This window comes from Gymnoscopelus braueri (assembly GCF_963280865.1).
Source record: "Gymnoscopelus braueri genome assembly, chromosome: 11".
NCBI classification, from domain to species: Eukaryota; Metazoa; Chordata; class Actinopteri; order Myctophiformes; family Myctophidae; genus Gymnoscopelus; species Gymnoscopelus braueri.
In genome coordinates, this window is record NC_137613.1 from 49,533,312 (window position 1) to 49,548,177 (window position 14,866).

The following is a 14,866-nucleotide window of genomic DNA, read 5'->3' on the forward strand; positions in this document are numbered from 1 at the left end:
GAGTGAAGGTTTTATGAGGGAGTGCCCAAGTGACGCGAGGGTATTTATAACCCTTCCGGTTTACCGGTTTCGCGTAACATGACCCTATCCAATAGGAATTGTGACCGGGAGCTAATGTGTTGTGCTCTGCGCATCACCAGGGGGCGATAAAATCCCATAGTAAGCATACTGCTTACGGTACTAATAAAACTACTAGTTACTTTGTGAATTTTGATTATTATTACAAAACATACACTAAACACTTCAGCCCTATATATAATTCGGTCATTTGAAAACAGCAGATTTACAAGCTCACAATTTGTCGCATCGTGACACATTTTGAGCTTGTAGATCGGCTATTTTCAAAATATTTTTTATACATTTTGAACTTGTGAAATATGACATTCTGCACAATGAGTACTTTTACTTTTGAGGCAATATGTCCAAATAATAAGAACTCTAAAGGCTCCACCTGTGCCAGTGGTAGCGGGTTTGGGGGGGGGGGGGGTATGGGCCACGGATGGCTGAACCGCAACTCCAATGGATGGATGTTTAAAATGTTACAACCTTAGCCATTTACAGGGGATTCTTGTGAATGAAAACACATTACACTTATAGTGATTATGATCTTAATTCACAGTAGGAAGTGAATGAGTGAATGTCACATGTTGCTGTGTATATGAGCTGTTCATCTACATAGCTGGATGTGTGATACTTGAATATTTTAATGAATGAAACATAATTCACACTTACACTTCTTCAAAGGGTGCAGCCTGCACTCGCCACAATGTTCGACTCTGGGGGTGGAGGAGATACAAAGTAAATGTCTGCATATTCCATTCAAACATTAAATAATATTGTACAGAATCACCATATGATTTCTTTACTCAACTAGAACACATTTACAATGAGTGACAGCAGTTCTCTCCATACCTCAGAGTCTCCAGTGGTAGAGCAGAGAGGAGATTTACTCCGTCTCCTGGGTGATTGTAGTTTAAATCCAACACTTTGAGATGGGAGTTGGATCTCAGAGCCGAGACCAGATAAGTACAGCCTTCCTTTGTGATCATACAGCGGGACAACCTACGCGCGCACACACACACACACACACACACACACACACACACACACACACACACACACACACACACACACACACACACACACACACACACACACACACACACACACACACACACACACACACAGAGGTTATGTCAATACAATGTTGTTGCTTTTTCAAAACAAAACCTTTGCTATGTGAAACTGAGGGCTGACACTCGTTTGATGGGGCTTGGTCCTTATAAAAGTCAAGTGGCCAAGTTGTATCAAGTTCTCTGCACTTCACTGTCTAATGGCTGTTGACCAAACTGAGTAAAGAATACAAAGTTTTATCTCCAACCTTTTTGTGTTTCAACAACTTTTGGGTGCTACGTTTCACCTCTGACTTACACTAGCCCATGAAGTGAACTATTATATCCAATGCATCCCCTTTGACTGTTTTAGATACGTTCCCATTTACAACACACACAAGGCAGAGGTTTACGTATCAGTCACACCCACTCCATTTTGATTGGGTAAAGCACTGTTTAAATCCTGATCAAAGGCCTGCCCCCAAGAAAAGCTCCTATCCAAGTATGTTTTGAGATCTGCTGACAGATTAGATTATGCATGTGGGAGCAGATACAATAGATAAAATAAGTGAAATAGTAGCTGAATGGCTGGGATCCCTTTTTACCTAATATGTGGCCACTTAAGCTGCTACTGTTAGGCCGATTAACTGTGGGGTTAAGATCATCATGGCAGCCATCAAATCATAAAATAATGAAATGCCTGGACTAAAGAAGAACCTCACGGGGAGGAGGGCATTTAACTATGAGATAGAAAGAGGGGCAGCAGCTGCTCATTCAGGAATTTTCTTTTTCAACCTACACTTTAACTGATAAGCAGGTTAACATTTTGCTTTGATTTTATTAGGACAAAAAAATGTATTTTGGGTAATTAATCAAAACTCTTTACTTTGGTTTTGTTTTGGATTAACACTTTTATCTTAATTTGATTTCATCTTGAGTTTTCTGAGTTAAATGGATTTGCAAGCTCATAGCGCGGCACAAAGTGACGCATTATGAGCTTGTACTGTATATCTGCAATTTTTTTTAATAGCCAAAGTATGTAATGACACAGATGCTTTCCTGGTTTTAATGAGTTCTACAGGTTTAAAGGAGTAGTTCACCCAAAAAAGGACTTATTGTCTCCGCCAGGCCGAAAGGCATGGCGAGAGAGTATGTTTTACCCCCTGTCCGTCCGTCCGTGTGTGTGTCCGTCCGTCCGTGTGTCATTCTGTCATTTTGTGGACAGCTAATCTCTGGCACCGTTGGCTTGATCGCAGCGAAACTGTGCACACACACTCCCTGGATGCCAGAGCAGAACCTCTGCCCCAAATTTTTCACATGGGCTTTTTATAGCGCCACCAGGAGGCCGATTTGTGCAAAACACATTTTCGAACAGTACTCCTACAGATTTTGGCCAAAAATCCCCCAAATCGGTACACAGTATCTCTATAGTCATTAAAAGAAACTTTGTATGCACACTCTCTAGAGGCCAAGGAAAAACCTTTGCCCTGCATTTTCACATTTGCCTTTATAGCGCCACCAGGAGGCAGACTTATGTAAAACATTTTTTTTGATATTAAGCCTTCAGATTTGATCCAAATTTCACGCAAATCGGTACACATGATCTTTATAGTCATGTGATCTGTTTGATTTTTCATATTCCATCCTGATTGGCTAACGTTGACATGTAATGTTTGCAGGAGTGGCCCATTTTGAACAAAATGCAGCAAATCATGAACGCAGCGTCCGATTGCGGTGAAACTTTGAATGCACATTTGCACTACGTTGAGGAATAAATGGCACCCTTTTCACATATAGCGCCACCAGGAGGCCATAATAACCTACCTGACCTGGCGGAGACTTGTGCTCCGAGGAGCACTTTTTCTAGTTTTCTATCAATTACACACCCCATGAAGCCTAGAATTCATGGATTATTTTTTAGCGGTGTAACCGCTCCTATAAGAGGGTTTAGGACCCATCCGTGGTGAAAGTTTTTCTTTCCGTCGTGAAAATTTGTCTTTCGCTGTGACGCCATGCTGTGGAAAACACGCCCATAGGCTAAGCTTTGCAGGACGTGCTGTGATTGGCTAGCGAGACACATGATGAAATTAACTTCAAACTTCGCAGACGTGCTGTGATTGGCTAGCGAGACGCATGATGAAATTAATAATAATGTAAAAAATGTAAGCATGTCACTTCGCAGGACGTGCTGTGATTGGCTACCGAGATGCATGATGAAATTAATAACTCATAAATATCACCGCTCACTTCACACTGGGTGTGATTTTTTATAGTTTTAGTCGCATTCCTGAGCCAATAATTTGATGACCAGTGTATTTCTGGTAGGAGACACAAATAGTCTACTTTTTGTCTCCTACCGGATACATTAGCATCTTTCCGCCGGTAATCAAATTATTGGCTTAGGAATGCGACAAAAACAAAAACAAATCCATGAATTCAAGGTTTCATGGGGTGTGCTATTCATAGAAAATTAAATCGATTATTTTTTTTGGGTGAACTACTCCTTTAAAGAGTTCTACATGTTTTAAGGGATTAAGTTCTCCTCAAACTCTGATGTTTACACAGAGAGAATGAAGTATAGTACATTTTAAAAAAATTACTCTTTAATACAGATCTATTGAAGGCCAAATTCAATGAATAAAGGGTGCAACGTAGTGAACATTTTATATTTTCTACTTAAGCAGCATATTATTTCATTTGCATTGTTGCTTATATATATGCACGTGCACCAGCTGAAATTGGTTGAAAAGGTTAAGGAATACTGACCTGACGGTCTCCAGTTTACAGTCTGGACTCCCCAGTCCACCAGAGAGCTCTTTGACTCCCAAATCCTGTAGATCGTTGTTGCTGAGGTCCAATTCCCTCAGGATGGAGGACTTGGAACTGATAGCAGATGATAACGCCTCACAGCATTTCTCCGATAGGTTACAGCCACTCAGGCTGAAGAGAAACAAGTTATAAAATCATATATTTAATATATATATGCACGTGCATCAGCTGAAATTGGTTGAAAAGGTTAAGGAATACTGACTTGACGGTCTCCAGTTTACAGTCTGGACTCCCAAGTCCACCAGAGAGCTCTTTGACTCCCACATCCTGTAGATCGTTGTTGCTGAGGTCCAATTCCCTCAGGCTGGAGGACTTGGAACTGATAGCAGATGATAACGCCTCACAGCATTTCTCTGAAAGCTTACAGCCACTCAGGCTGAAGAGAAACAAGTTATAAAATCATATATTTAATAAATATATGCACATGCACCAGCTGAAATTGGTAGAAAAGGTTAAGGAATACTGACTTGACGGTCTCCAGTTTACAGTCTGGACTCCCCAGTCCACCAGAGAGCTCTTTGACTCCCACATCCTGTAGATCGTTGTTGCTGAGGTCCAATTCCCTCAGGCTGGAGGACTTGGAACTGATAGCAGATGATAACGCCTCACAGCATTTCTCTGATAGGTTACAGCCACTCAGGCTGAAGAGAAACAAGTTATAAAATCATATATTTAATATATATATGCACGTGCACCAGCTGAAATTGGTTGAAAAGGTTAAGGAATACTGACTTGACGGTCTCCAGTTTACAGTCTGGACTCCCAAGTCCACCAGAGAGCTCTTTGACTCCCACATCCTGTAGATCGTTGTTGCTGAGGTCCAATTCCCTCAGGCTGGAGGACTTGGAACTGATAGCAGATGATAATGCCTCACAGCATTTCTCTGATAGGTTACAGCCACTGAGCCTTTTAAAAAAGTTATAAAATCATATATTTAATATCATGTAATATAAAGATGACCTTTTATGTTAAATGTATGAAGTTATCAGTTCACCTACAGAGCTCTATTTGAGGCTTTGACCACTGGCAGCAGCATCAGAAGAGCCTCCTCTGAAGCTTGGTATTTCTTCAAGTCAAACAGCTCCAGCTCCTTGTCTGATGACAGCAACACGAAGACCAGAGCTGACCACTGAGCAGGAGAGAGTTTGTCTTTGGAAATACTTCCTGATCTCAGGTATTGCTGGATCTCTTCCTCTAAAGAATGATCATTCAGCTCATTCAGACAGTGGAACAGATTGATGCTTCTCTCTGCAGAAGGATTCTTCCTGATCATCTTCTTGATGTACTTGACTGTTTCCTCATTGGTCTGTGACCTACTTCCTGTCTGCTTCAACAGTCTTTTTAAGCGAGGCTGATTGGTCTCCACTGAGAGGCCCAGCAGGAAACGAAGGAACAAGTCCCAGTGTCCATTTGGACTTTCTAAGGCCTTGTTTACAGCACTCTGGTGGAGATGAGTCAACTTTTGAAACTTCATCAATTTGAAGGTTGACAGTAGGTTGACACCCCGGCTGACACATCTGCTATAGACATGGAGAGCAGCCAGAAACTCTTGAACACTCAGATGGACAAAGCAGAACACTGTGTCCCCGAGCATCCCGCGGTCCTTTTGAAAGATCTGTGTGAACACTCCTGAGTACCGTGCAGCATTTCGGTCTATGCCACACTCTTTCAGGTCTTTTTCATAGAAGATCACGTTGCCTTTCTTCAGCTGTTTAAAAGCCAGTTTTCCCAGAGACAGAATGGCCTGTTCTGGATTTGAATCAAACTTTCCATCAGTTCCGTATAGAAACTTGTCCTCCTTGTGTTTGGAATGAAGTTCCATGAAGTGGATGTACACCCCAGTCTGGGTATTTGGCAGCGGGCCTTTCTCCTCTGTTCTCGACATGTCCTCCATAACGTTAGCAGTGATCCAACAGAAGACTGGGATGTGACACATGATGTGGAGGCTTCGTGATGTCTGGATGTGTGAGATGATTCTGGCCTGGTTCTCATCACCACTGAATCTCTTCTTGAAGAACTCCTCCTTCTGGGGGTCAGTGAACCCTCTCACCTCTGTCACCCTGTCGAAATAATCAGAAGGGATCAGACCAGCTGCTGCAGGTCGCGTGGTTAGCCAGATGCAAGCAGTAGGAAGCAGGTTTCCATTGATAAGGTTTGTCACCAGTACACCCACTGAGGTTTTCTTTGTGACATCAGTGCAGATCTTAGTGTTGCGGAAGTCTAGGGCAATCCGACACTCATCAAGGCCATCAAAGATGAACGCAACTTTGTACTTGGCGAAGCTGCAGATTACTGATTCCTTGATTTCACCAAAAAATAGAGTAAGAAGTCCCACCAAGCTGTAATTCGTCTCCATCTCCAAATTCAGCATTCGGAAAGTGAATGGAAACAGGAAGTCGATTTCATGGTTGCATGTGCCTTTTGCCCAGTCCTGAGCGTACTTCTGAGTTAGGACTGTTTTTCCGATGCCAGCCACTCCCTTCATCATCACTTTTCTGATTGGGTCATTTTCTCCAGATAAAGGTTGAAAAATGTCTGTGAATTTGATTTGTGTTTCTTTCGTGGGTGGTTTCCCGGACAATTTTTCAATCTGTCTGACTTCATGTTCATTGTTGACCTCTCCACTCCCTCCCTGTGTGATGTAAACCTCTGTGAAGATCTGATTCAGTTTTTCTTTCTTTCCTTGACTTGTGATCCACTCAAACAGACAATTAAACTTCTGTGTCAGATTAGACATCAATTGTTGTTTACAGGCAGCAGCAAGACTTTCTAAAATGACCAAAGAACAGAGGACATCAGTGAGTGCATATTATGGTAAATGTGGTCCTCATTGAGAGGTCTTTGTAATGATATGGTTGGTTCTATGGTTGTTGCTGAGCTCTAATAAATTGTGTGATCCAATTGAGGAGCTTAATTTCTCATAATATGTTATTGCTTTGGGGAAGTTGGTATAACATATACTACTAATAATATTAATTTAGCAGTAAATAAGGTCCTACCTGGCCTCTCCGACAGGTCTGGTTGGTGTCGTTTAAGGGCATTGTAAAATGCTGCTTGGATGGCTGTTCCCCCTTGATCGAGCATCGCCATGTACAGTTCTCTCATTTGGTCCATGCTTGTCTTCTCGGCTTTAATCTTGTCATAAAGCTCAGGATGGATCATGGTTCCTAGACTATCCACTATAGGCATGACAGTGGAAACCTTTTGAATCAACTCTGCCCTCTGCTGGATCACAAAATGTGCTGTTTGTAAGAGAAAAAGAGAGTGGTTGAGATAAATGTATCACAGAAAATGTTCATTATGTGAATGCAAAATAAAGCTCTCTGCATCTGTACATCCCCACAAGAATAGTGGTGGAATAACTGGTAGTTTCATAGTTTGGGAATATGATATTGAGTATGTACATCCTGGTAAACAGAAGGTAGCACCAGAAAAAGCTCACCTTTTTCTGCATCCGTCTTTTCTGAAGTCAAGCCGTCACCAGCATCCTGTTGTACACAGTCATGTTATTTTAATCATATCATGCCTGAGTGCTATTGTTCAACATTACATCTTGTACTTAGCAATAACCACCCCATTGCATCAACATATGCAATGGGGTGGTATATGCAATGCAATATTTCATTTGGCATTAGGCCTTAAGCTTAATTTATACTTCAGGGTAAACAGTAAATTGTAAACACAGCAATCAACCGGTTTCAGACGTCAAAATGGTAATACATATGCAAAACTATTGTCAAATATTTCAGTAGAATTGAATGACAACTTGTGGAGACTGGAGACATATAAGTTAATTAATATTGCATATTTTGAAATTGACATAGGCTGACTATAGGTTGACCTTTGACCATAGGTTGCAGTGAGGCAAATTTTGTCATGTTAGGCTACTATTGACAAAAAGTTATGAAAGGTCATGCTAAGAGACCCACACCTTTTTTGTTTTTTCCAATGATGTCCGCACTTTATTTAATGAATTGAACATGATCGTATAACATGTGGAAACATTTGCACTCAAATGCAGCTAATTCTGAGATTGTGTTACAGCTGTGTGATGTGATGTATATTTTTATCGCACATTGATTATTGTTTAACAAACTGGTATTTTACAGGTGTGACGATTCATGTGTATCTCTGTTCTGTTTTCCTTTTGAAATGTAATGTACTCTTGTGTTGCTTGTTCTGATGTGTTTTTGTGGGGATTGCGGATGAAAATGAGCTATAAGTCTGGTGTATTTACATTACATTACTGTTCATACAGCATCCGTCTAAACAAACAAATAAAGTAAAGCTGTGAATAAAGAAGACAACAGTAAACAGATGTACTGTACCTGGGTCTGTGGAGCTGCCACTGATGCTGAAGGTGACTGGTCCTCCATTCTGGGCTTTACAAATGACAGCACAGAACCTGCACAATAACACCATGTCACAGTTAAGTTTACTCTTAATGAAGAAAAACTAAACCAAAAAACAACATTCAACATAAAAAACTCTCCGAAAGTGAAAAGAAAAAATCATAATTAGTTTCACAAGAATAATATATCAGACCGCCAAAGCCGTGTCCCTTGTTGGGGGCATGATCTCCATTGTAAGACCATTAGACCTAGATTAGCTCATTTAATTCAAACTCTATCCATGCAATCATTAAATATATATATATATATATATATATATATATATATATATATATATATATATATATATATAAAATGTAAGTATCTTTTTTTAAGAACGAGAGCTTTGTGTAACTACAGCGTAGCTGCTCTGACCTGGTGACATCACATCAGATTACTTCAGCATTTTGCATCTCTCTCTCTCTCTCTCTCTATCTATCTCTCTCTCTCTCTCTCTCTCTCTCTCTCTATCTATCTATCACAGTGTGCATGTCTATCAACAAATACATTTGATGTGCTGAATGTGGAAGTAATCTCATGTGACGGCAGCAGGTCGGAGCAGATACAGTAGTTACCCATGAGCTCAAACAAATTATTGAAACAAATAGTGTGGAAATGATCAGAATATTTCCAACTTGTCGGAAATATAATCAAAAGGATATTGGACAGTGTTTTTAAACTATAAAATCCATCCATAACACATCACAATCATTTCATTACGGATGTGGCTCAACATCACTGGAAATGGACATTCAGAATGAGAGCTGCTTTTAAACATAATATTCTGTCTAATTGATATTTTTTCTCTTTTCGAGTTTGTCACATTCACATCCTGTCCAGTTACAAAGACCAGTAAAATTACGGAATTAAAAATGTACTTGAGTAAAAATACAAAAGTATTGGTGTAAAAATACCAAAAGTAGAAAGTACTCATTATGCAGAATGTCCCGTTTCACAAGTTTTCAAATGTATAAAATGTATAAGAAGCTTTTGAAAATAGCAGATCTGCGACGCATTGTGAGCTTGTAGATCTGCTATTTTCAAATGGCTGACATTTATATTGGGCTGAAGTGGTTAACACATTCCCTGCCAGAGGGCTTTCTAGAACAGGCCGCTGTCAGTGCCAGGAATTTTGACCATTCTGACTCATCTTTGATGACCCACAGAATATTTTGTGGTAAATGTGGTCCTCATTGAGAGGTCTTTGTAATGATATGGTTGGTTCTATGGTTGTTGCTGAGCTCTAATAAATTGTGTGATCCAATTGAGGAGCTTAATTTCTCATAATATGTTATTGCTTTGGGGAAGTTGGTATAACATATACTACTAATAATATTAATTTAGCAGTAAATAAGGTCCTACCTGGCCTCTCCGACAGGTCTGGTTGGTGTCGTTTAAGGGCATTGTAAAATGCTGCTTGGATGGCTGTTCCCCCTTGATCGAGCATCGCCATGTACAGTTCTCTCATTTGGTCCATGCTTGTCTTCTCGGCTTTAATCTTGTCATAAAGCTCAGGATGGATCATGGTTCCTAGACTATCCACTATAGGCATGACAGTGGAAACCTTTTGAATCAACTCTGCCCTCTGCCGGATCACAAAATGTGCTGTTTGTAAGAGAAAAAGAGAGTGGTTGAGATAAATGTATCACAGAAAATGTTCATTATGTGAATGCAAAATAAAGCTCTCTGCATCTGTACATCCCCACAAGAATAGTGGTGGAATAACTGGTAGTTTCATAGTTTGGGAATATGATATTGAGTATGTACATCCTGGTAAACAGAAGGTAGCACCAGAAAAAGCTCACCTTTTTCTGCATCCGTCTTTTCTGAAGTCAAGCCGTCACCAGCATCCTGTTGTACACAGTCATGTTATTTTAATCATATCATGCCTGAGTGCTATTGTTCAACATTACATCTTGTACTTAGCAATAACCACCCCATTGCATCAACATATGCAATGGGGTGGTATATGCAATGCAATATTTCATTTGGCATTAGGCCTTAAGCTTAATTTATACTTCAGGGTAAACAGTAAATTGTAAACACAGCAATCAACCGGTTTCAGACGTCAAAATGGTAATACATATGCAAAACTATTGTCAAATATTTCAGTAGAATTGAATGACAACTTGTGGAGACTGGAGACATATAAGTTAATTAATATTGCATATTTTGAAATTGACATAGGCTGACTATAGGTTGACCTTTGACCATAGGTTGCAGTGAGGCAAATTTTGTCATGTTAGGCTACTATTGACAAAAAGTTATGAAAGGTCATGCTAAGAGACCCACACCTTTTTTGTTTTTTCCAATGATGTCCGCACTTTATTTAATGAATAGAACATGATCGTATAACATGTGGAAACATTTGCACTCAAATGCAGCTAATTCTGAGTTTGTGTTACAGCTGTGTGATGTGATGTATATTTTTATCGCACATTGATTATTGTTTAACAAACTGGTATTTTACAGGTGTGACGATTCATGTGTATCTCTGTTCTGTTTTCCTTTTGAAATGTAATGTACTCTTGTGTTGCTTGTTCTGATGTGTTTTTGTGGGGATTGCGGATGAAAATGAGCTATAAGTCTGGTGTATTTACATTACATTACTGTTCATACAGCATCCGTCTAAACAAACAAATAAAGTAAAGCTGTGAATAAAGAAGACAACAGTAAACAGATGTACTGTACCTGGGTCTGTGGAGCTGCCACTGATGCTGAAGGTGACTGGTCCTCCATTCTGGGCTTTACAAATGACAGCACAGAACCTGCACAATAACACCATGTCACAGTTAAGTTTACTCTTAATGAAGAAAAACTAAACCAAAAAACAACATTCAACATAAAAAACTCTCCGAAAGTGAAAAGAAAAAAATCATAATTAGTTTCACAAGAATAATATATCAGACCGCCAAAGCCGTGTCCCTTGTTGGGGGCATGATCTCCATTGTAAGACCATTAGACCTAGATTAGCTCATTTAATTCAAACTCTATCCATGCAATCATTAAATATATATATATATATATATATATATATATATATATATATATATATATATATATATATATATATATATATATAAAATGTAAGTATCTTTTTTTAAGAACGAGAGCTTTGTGTAACTACAGCGTAGCTGCTCTGACCTGGTGACATCACATCAGATTACTTCAGCATTTTGCATCTCTCTCTCTCTCTCTCTCTCTCTCTCTCTCTCTCTATCTATCTATCACAGTGTGCATGTCTATCAACAAATACATTTGATGTGCTGAATGTGGAAGTAATCTCATGTGACGGCAGCAGGTCGGAGCAGATACAGTAGTTACCCATGAGCTCAAACAAATTATTGAAACAAATAGTGTGGAAATGATCAGAATATTTCCAACTTGTCGGAAATATAATCAAAAGGATATTGGACAGTGTTTTTAAACTATAAAATCCATCCATAACACATCACAATCATTTCATTACGGATGTGGCTCAACATCACTGGAAATGGACATTCAGAATGAGAGCTGCTTTTAAACATAATATTCTGTCTAATTGATATTTTTTCTCTTTTCGAGTTTGTCACATTCACATCCTGTCCAGTTACAAAGACCACCAAGAACATTGTATCTCTTCCTCCAGATGACTCCAACCAGTCTGTAATATAAGTATTTTACACATGCTTCAATTTGAAGAAACATCGGCGGATTGTTCCGTGGATATACACAGAACAAATTAAATGTATGTAGCAATAGATAGAAGAGCCCCATGGTTTCAGTTCTGTTTCTGACTGGACCAGCATTAATATAATTTTGCGACATGCTCCGCCTCCTAAAAAATAGGAGCAATTTATTGAAAAAATTAAATGTAACAATTTTGTACACTCTCAGAGTTACACACCCGTAAGGGGCCATTTCGAACCCCCTAAATGAACCATGAGAGGGTCCCTGGACCACATTTTGAGACCCACTGGTGTAGCAGAGTGTTTCCAGTGAGCCAACATGCACAATATCAGCACCCTGACTCTGTTTGACCAGAATGGAACAGAGCCTTCATTAGATCAATGTATTTCCAATATGGCTGCTGCACATAGAGCCTATTGGTAAGCAGATTTATTATAGTTTTAATAGTTTATCATTAGAAACCTGTTCTGCATCATAATAACCGTGACATCAACAAGCTGTTGACTGAATCTGAGTGAGTTTATAACTCTTGTAAATTAGAATGAAAAGTGCAGAACACAGCAAGGACCACCCCAAAAGATGTGCGGCGTGTGCAGGGAGGGACCACCCAAAAAATTACAATGGAGTCAAACCTAGCTAAGTGGTCAGTCCAGCTCTAAGATGATGAATCGGTTTAAAACTCTACATCCGAAAAATCAGAGATCAGGTGGTGCAGTTTTACAAGGAGTCCAGTGGGTGGTGCATATTAACCACATCAAGACCCACTTCAAGGAAATACAAAACAGATAGAGATGTGTTTACTTATTATGGATTGTAGTTGAAGTAGGCTGGGTGAAATGGTGTGTTTACTTCTTAAAGGAAATGTGTATCTGCCAAACAGACAGCTCTGAGACTTAATTTATGACTCACCAATGGAATGACGTTCAGTACCATCTGTTGTTATCTGGTGTCTCTATCTGGACATCACTGAAAGCAAAGGCAATAAATCATTATCAGTGGTGGAAAAAGTACTCACATGTTTTACTTAAGTAAAAGTATCAATACTGCACTGTAGAAATACTCTGTTAAAAGTAAAATTACGGAATTAAAAATGTACAAAAGTATTGGTGTAAAAATACCAAAAGTAGAAAGTACTCATTATGCAGAATGTCCCGTTTCACAAGTTTTCAAATGTATAAAATGTATAAGAATCTTTTGAAAATAGCAGATCTGCGACGCATTGTGAGCTTGTAGATCTGCTATTTTCAAATGGCTGACATTTATATTGGGCTGAAGTGGTTAACACATTCCCTGCCAGAGGGCTTTCTAGAACAGGCCGCTGTCAGTGCCAGGAATTTTGACCATTCTGACTCATCTTTGATGACCCACAGAATATTTTGTGCTATGACTATGAACACAATAAATTATATATCTAAACAAAGATTAGAATCTCTTCTTTCATCTGGAAGAAAAAGTGAGTTGATAGCATGTTCCGTTTTTTAGCTAGAGGTAGTTGAATACAGCTTGTTTTCACCAAAAACTGATGTTAGAGGCATAAAAATGATTTCAAAAGTGTTTGACATTTACTTTGCGCCTTCATTGACATCCGTCATGTAAACAATACTTGTTTACATGACTGATACTACTAAAAAAAAGTTAAATGCTTTTGAGTGTACATTTATGGCTTTGTTTCACTCCAAAGTGCAAGCTTATTTCAGCTCATTTCAAACAAAAATGTTCAACTCAAGTTATATACATCAAATAATAAATAATAATAATAATTCAAAGTTCAAAGTACAACATCAATACATTGGTCATCGAGAGCTTCATGAGAAGACTTATTTTCCAGTCCTATATTCTATACTGCACTGGTTTTCAAACCTTTTGTGCCCAAGCCACACCGATGGGCAAGTCAAAATCTCAAGCCACACCTGTATTCATAGCAACAAATAGCAAATAAGGGATGCCAGGGCGTGACCCCCAAAAATAATCATATTTGAACAGGGGACCCCCATTTTGTTTGACTGGTTCCACAGATAAATATTGTGAAAATAGCAAATCTACAAGCCCTCTCTTCTTCTTCCTCTCTTCTAGCCAGGGCGGTTAGTGACACGATAGTTCACTTTGTGATCCAAGCTCTAAATTTTCCACAAAGTTTCTTCTGGACCTACTTTTTCACAAAAGCCTGTTAGCCACGCAAAAAAAAAACAATATGGCTGCCATTTTCCAAAATGGCTGCCAGCTAAAGACATTTAGCATGTTTTTTTTAACTGTCCTGGATTGAAATTATTTTGGCATCAGAATATAGTTTTGACTCCCCCCTGCCCCCTCCCCCCGTTAGCCACGCAATTTTTTTTTATATAAGCCATTTTCCAAAATGGCTGCTGGCGAAAGACATTTTATGTGGTTTTTGACCTGGATTGTGATTGGATAATCCAAATGTTTTCTGAGGGTGTACTGTAAAAAGGTTGCGCAGAATGCGCACCACTGAGCTAAGGGACTAACGGGACACAGGTGGAGAAATAAAACGAATCACAAGGTAACGAGACAAGACACGAAACGTTACGACAAAATAAAACAAACACAACAGTAAAGTAAAAACTAAGTAACCACTTAAAACAGGACAAACTAACACATTACAAAACAGTACTGTACTGTTATTATACAGCACTGTACTTTACTCTACTGTACTTTTCTGTTATTGTACAGCACAAACCTGTACTGTGCTGTACTGTGCTGTATTGTTATTGAACAGCACTGTACTGTACTGTATTGTTGTTGGTTACCAGTTCACGATTTAATGAAGAATCTATAGGCCCTGAAAATTCCATTGGCATCCTTTTCTTTCACGCTTTCACTGGATGTGAGGTTGTGTCAGCCTTTCGT

At 39.2% G+C, this 14,866-nt stretch overlaps 2 protein-coding genes and 1 long non-coding RNA gene across 3 annotated transcripts; all 3 read right to left on the minus strand.

Annotated features, from left to right (window-relative positions):
• Window positions 1–703: 703 nt before the first annotated feature.
• LOC308095694 (protein NLRC3-like) lies at window positions 704–7,055 on the minus strand (the record flags this gene model as incomplete). Its single annotated transcript, XM_080442737.1, has 8 exons — window positions 704–776; window positions 913–1,062; window positions 3,879–4,052; window positions 4,144–4,317; window positions 4,409–4,582; window positions 4,674–4,847; window positions 4,940–6,710; window positions 6,941–7,055. 8 exons carry the CDS (start codon window positions 7,053–7,055, stop codon window positions 704–706), a joined length of 2,805 nt encoding a protein of 934 aa, XP_080298863.1.
• A 12-nt stretch (window positions 7,056–7,067) lies between these two features.
• Window positions 7,068–8,348, minus strand: LOC308095252. The gene is made up of 3 exons (XR_013934053.1): window positions 8,270–8,348; window positions 7,384–7,429; window positions 7,068–7,183 (listed from the first exon to the last, which is right to left on the minus strand). It is a non-coding gene; the product is annotated as an uncharacterized lncRNA (long non-coding RNA).
• Window positions 8,349–9,011: 663 nt separating this feature from the next.
• On the minus strand, window positions 9,012–13,010 carry LOC308095695 (NACHT, LRR and PYD domains-containing protein 1b allele 3-like; the record flags this gene model as incomplete). Its single annotated transcript, XM_080442738.1, has 5 exons — window positions 12,911–13,010; window positions 11,024–11,100; window positions 10,138–10,183; window positions 9,695–9,937; window positions 9,012–9,070 (listed from the first exon to the last, which is right to left on the minus strand). The coding sequence occupies exons 2-5, from the start codon at window positions 11,069–11,071 to the stop codon at window positions 9,012–9,014; spliced, it is 396 nt and encodes a 131-aa protein (XP_080298864.1). The 5' UTR covers window positions 11,072–11,100; window positions 12,911–13,010.
• Between the last annotated feature and the right edge of the window lie 1,856 nt (window positions 13,011–14,866).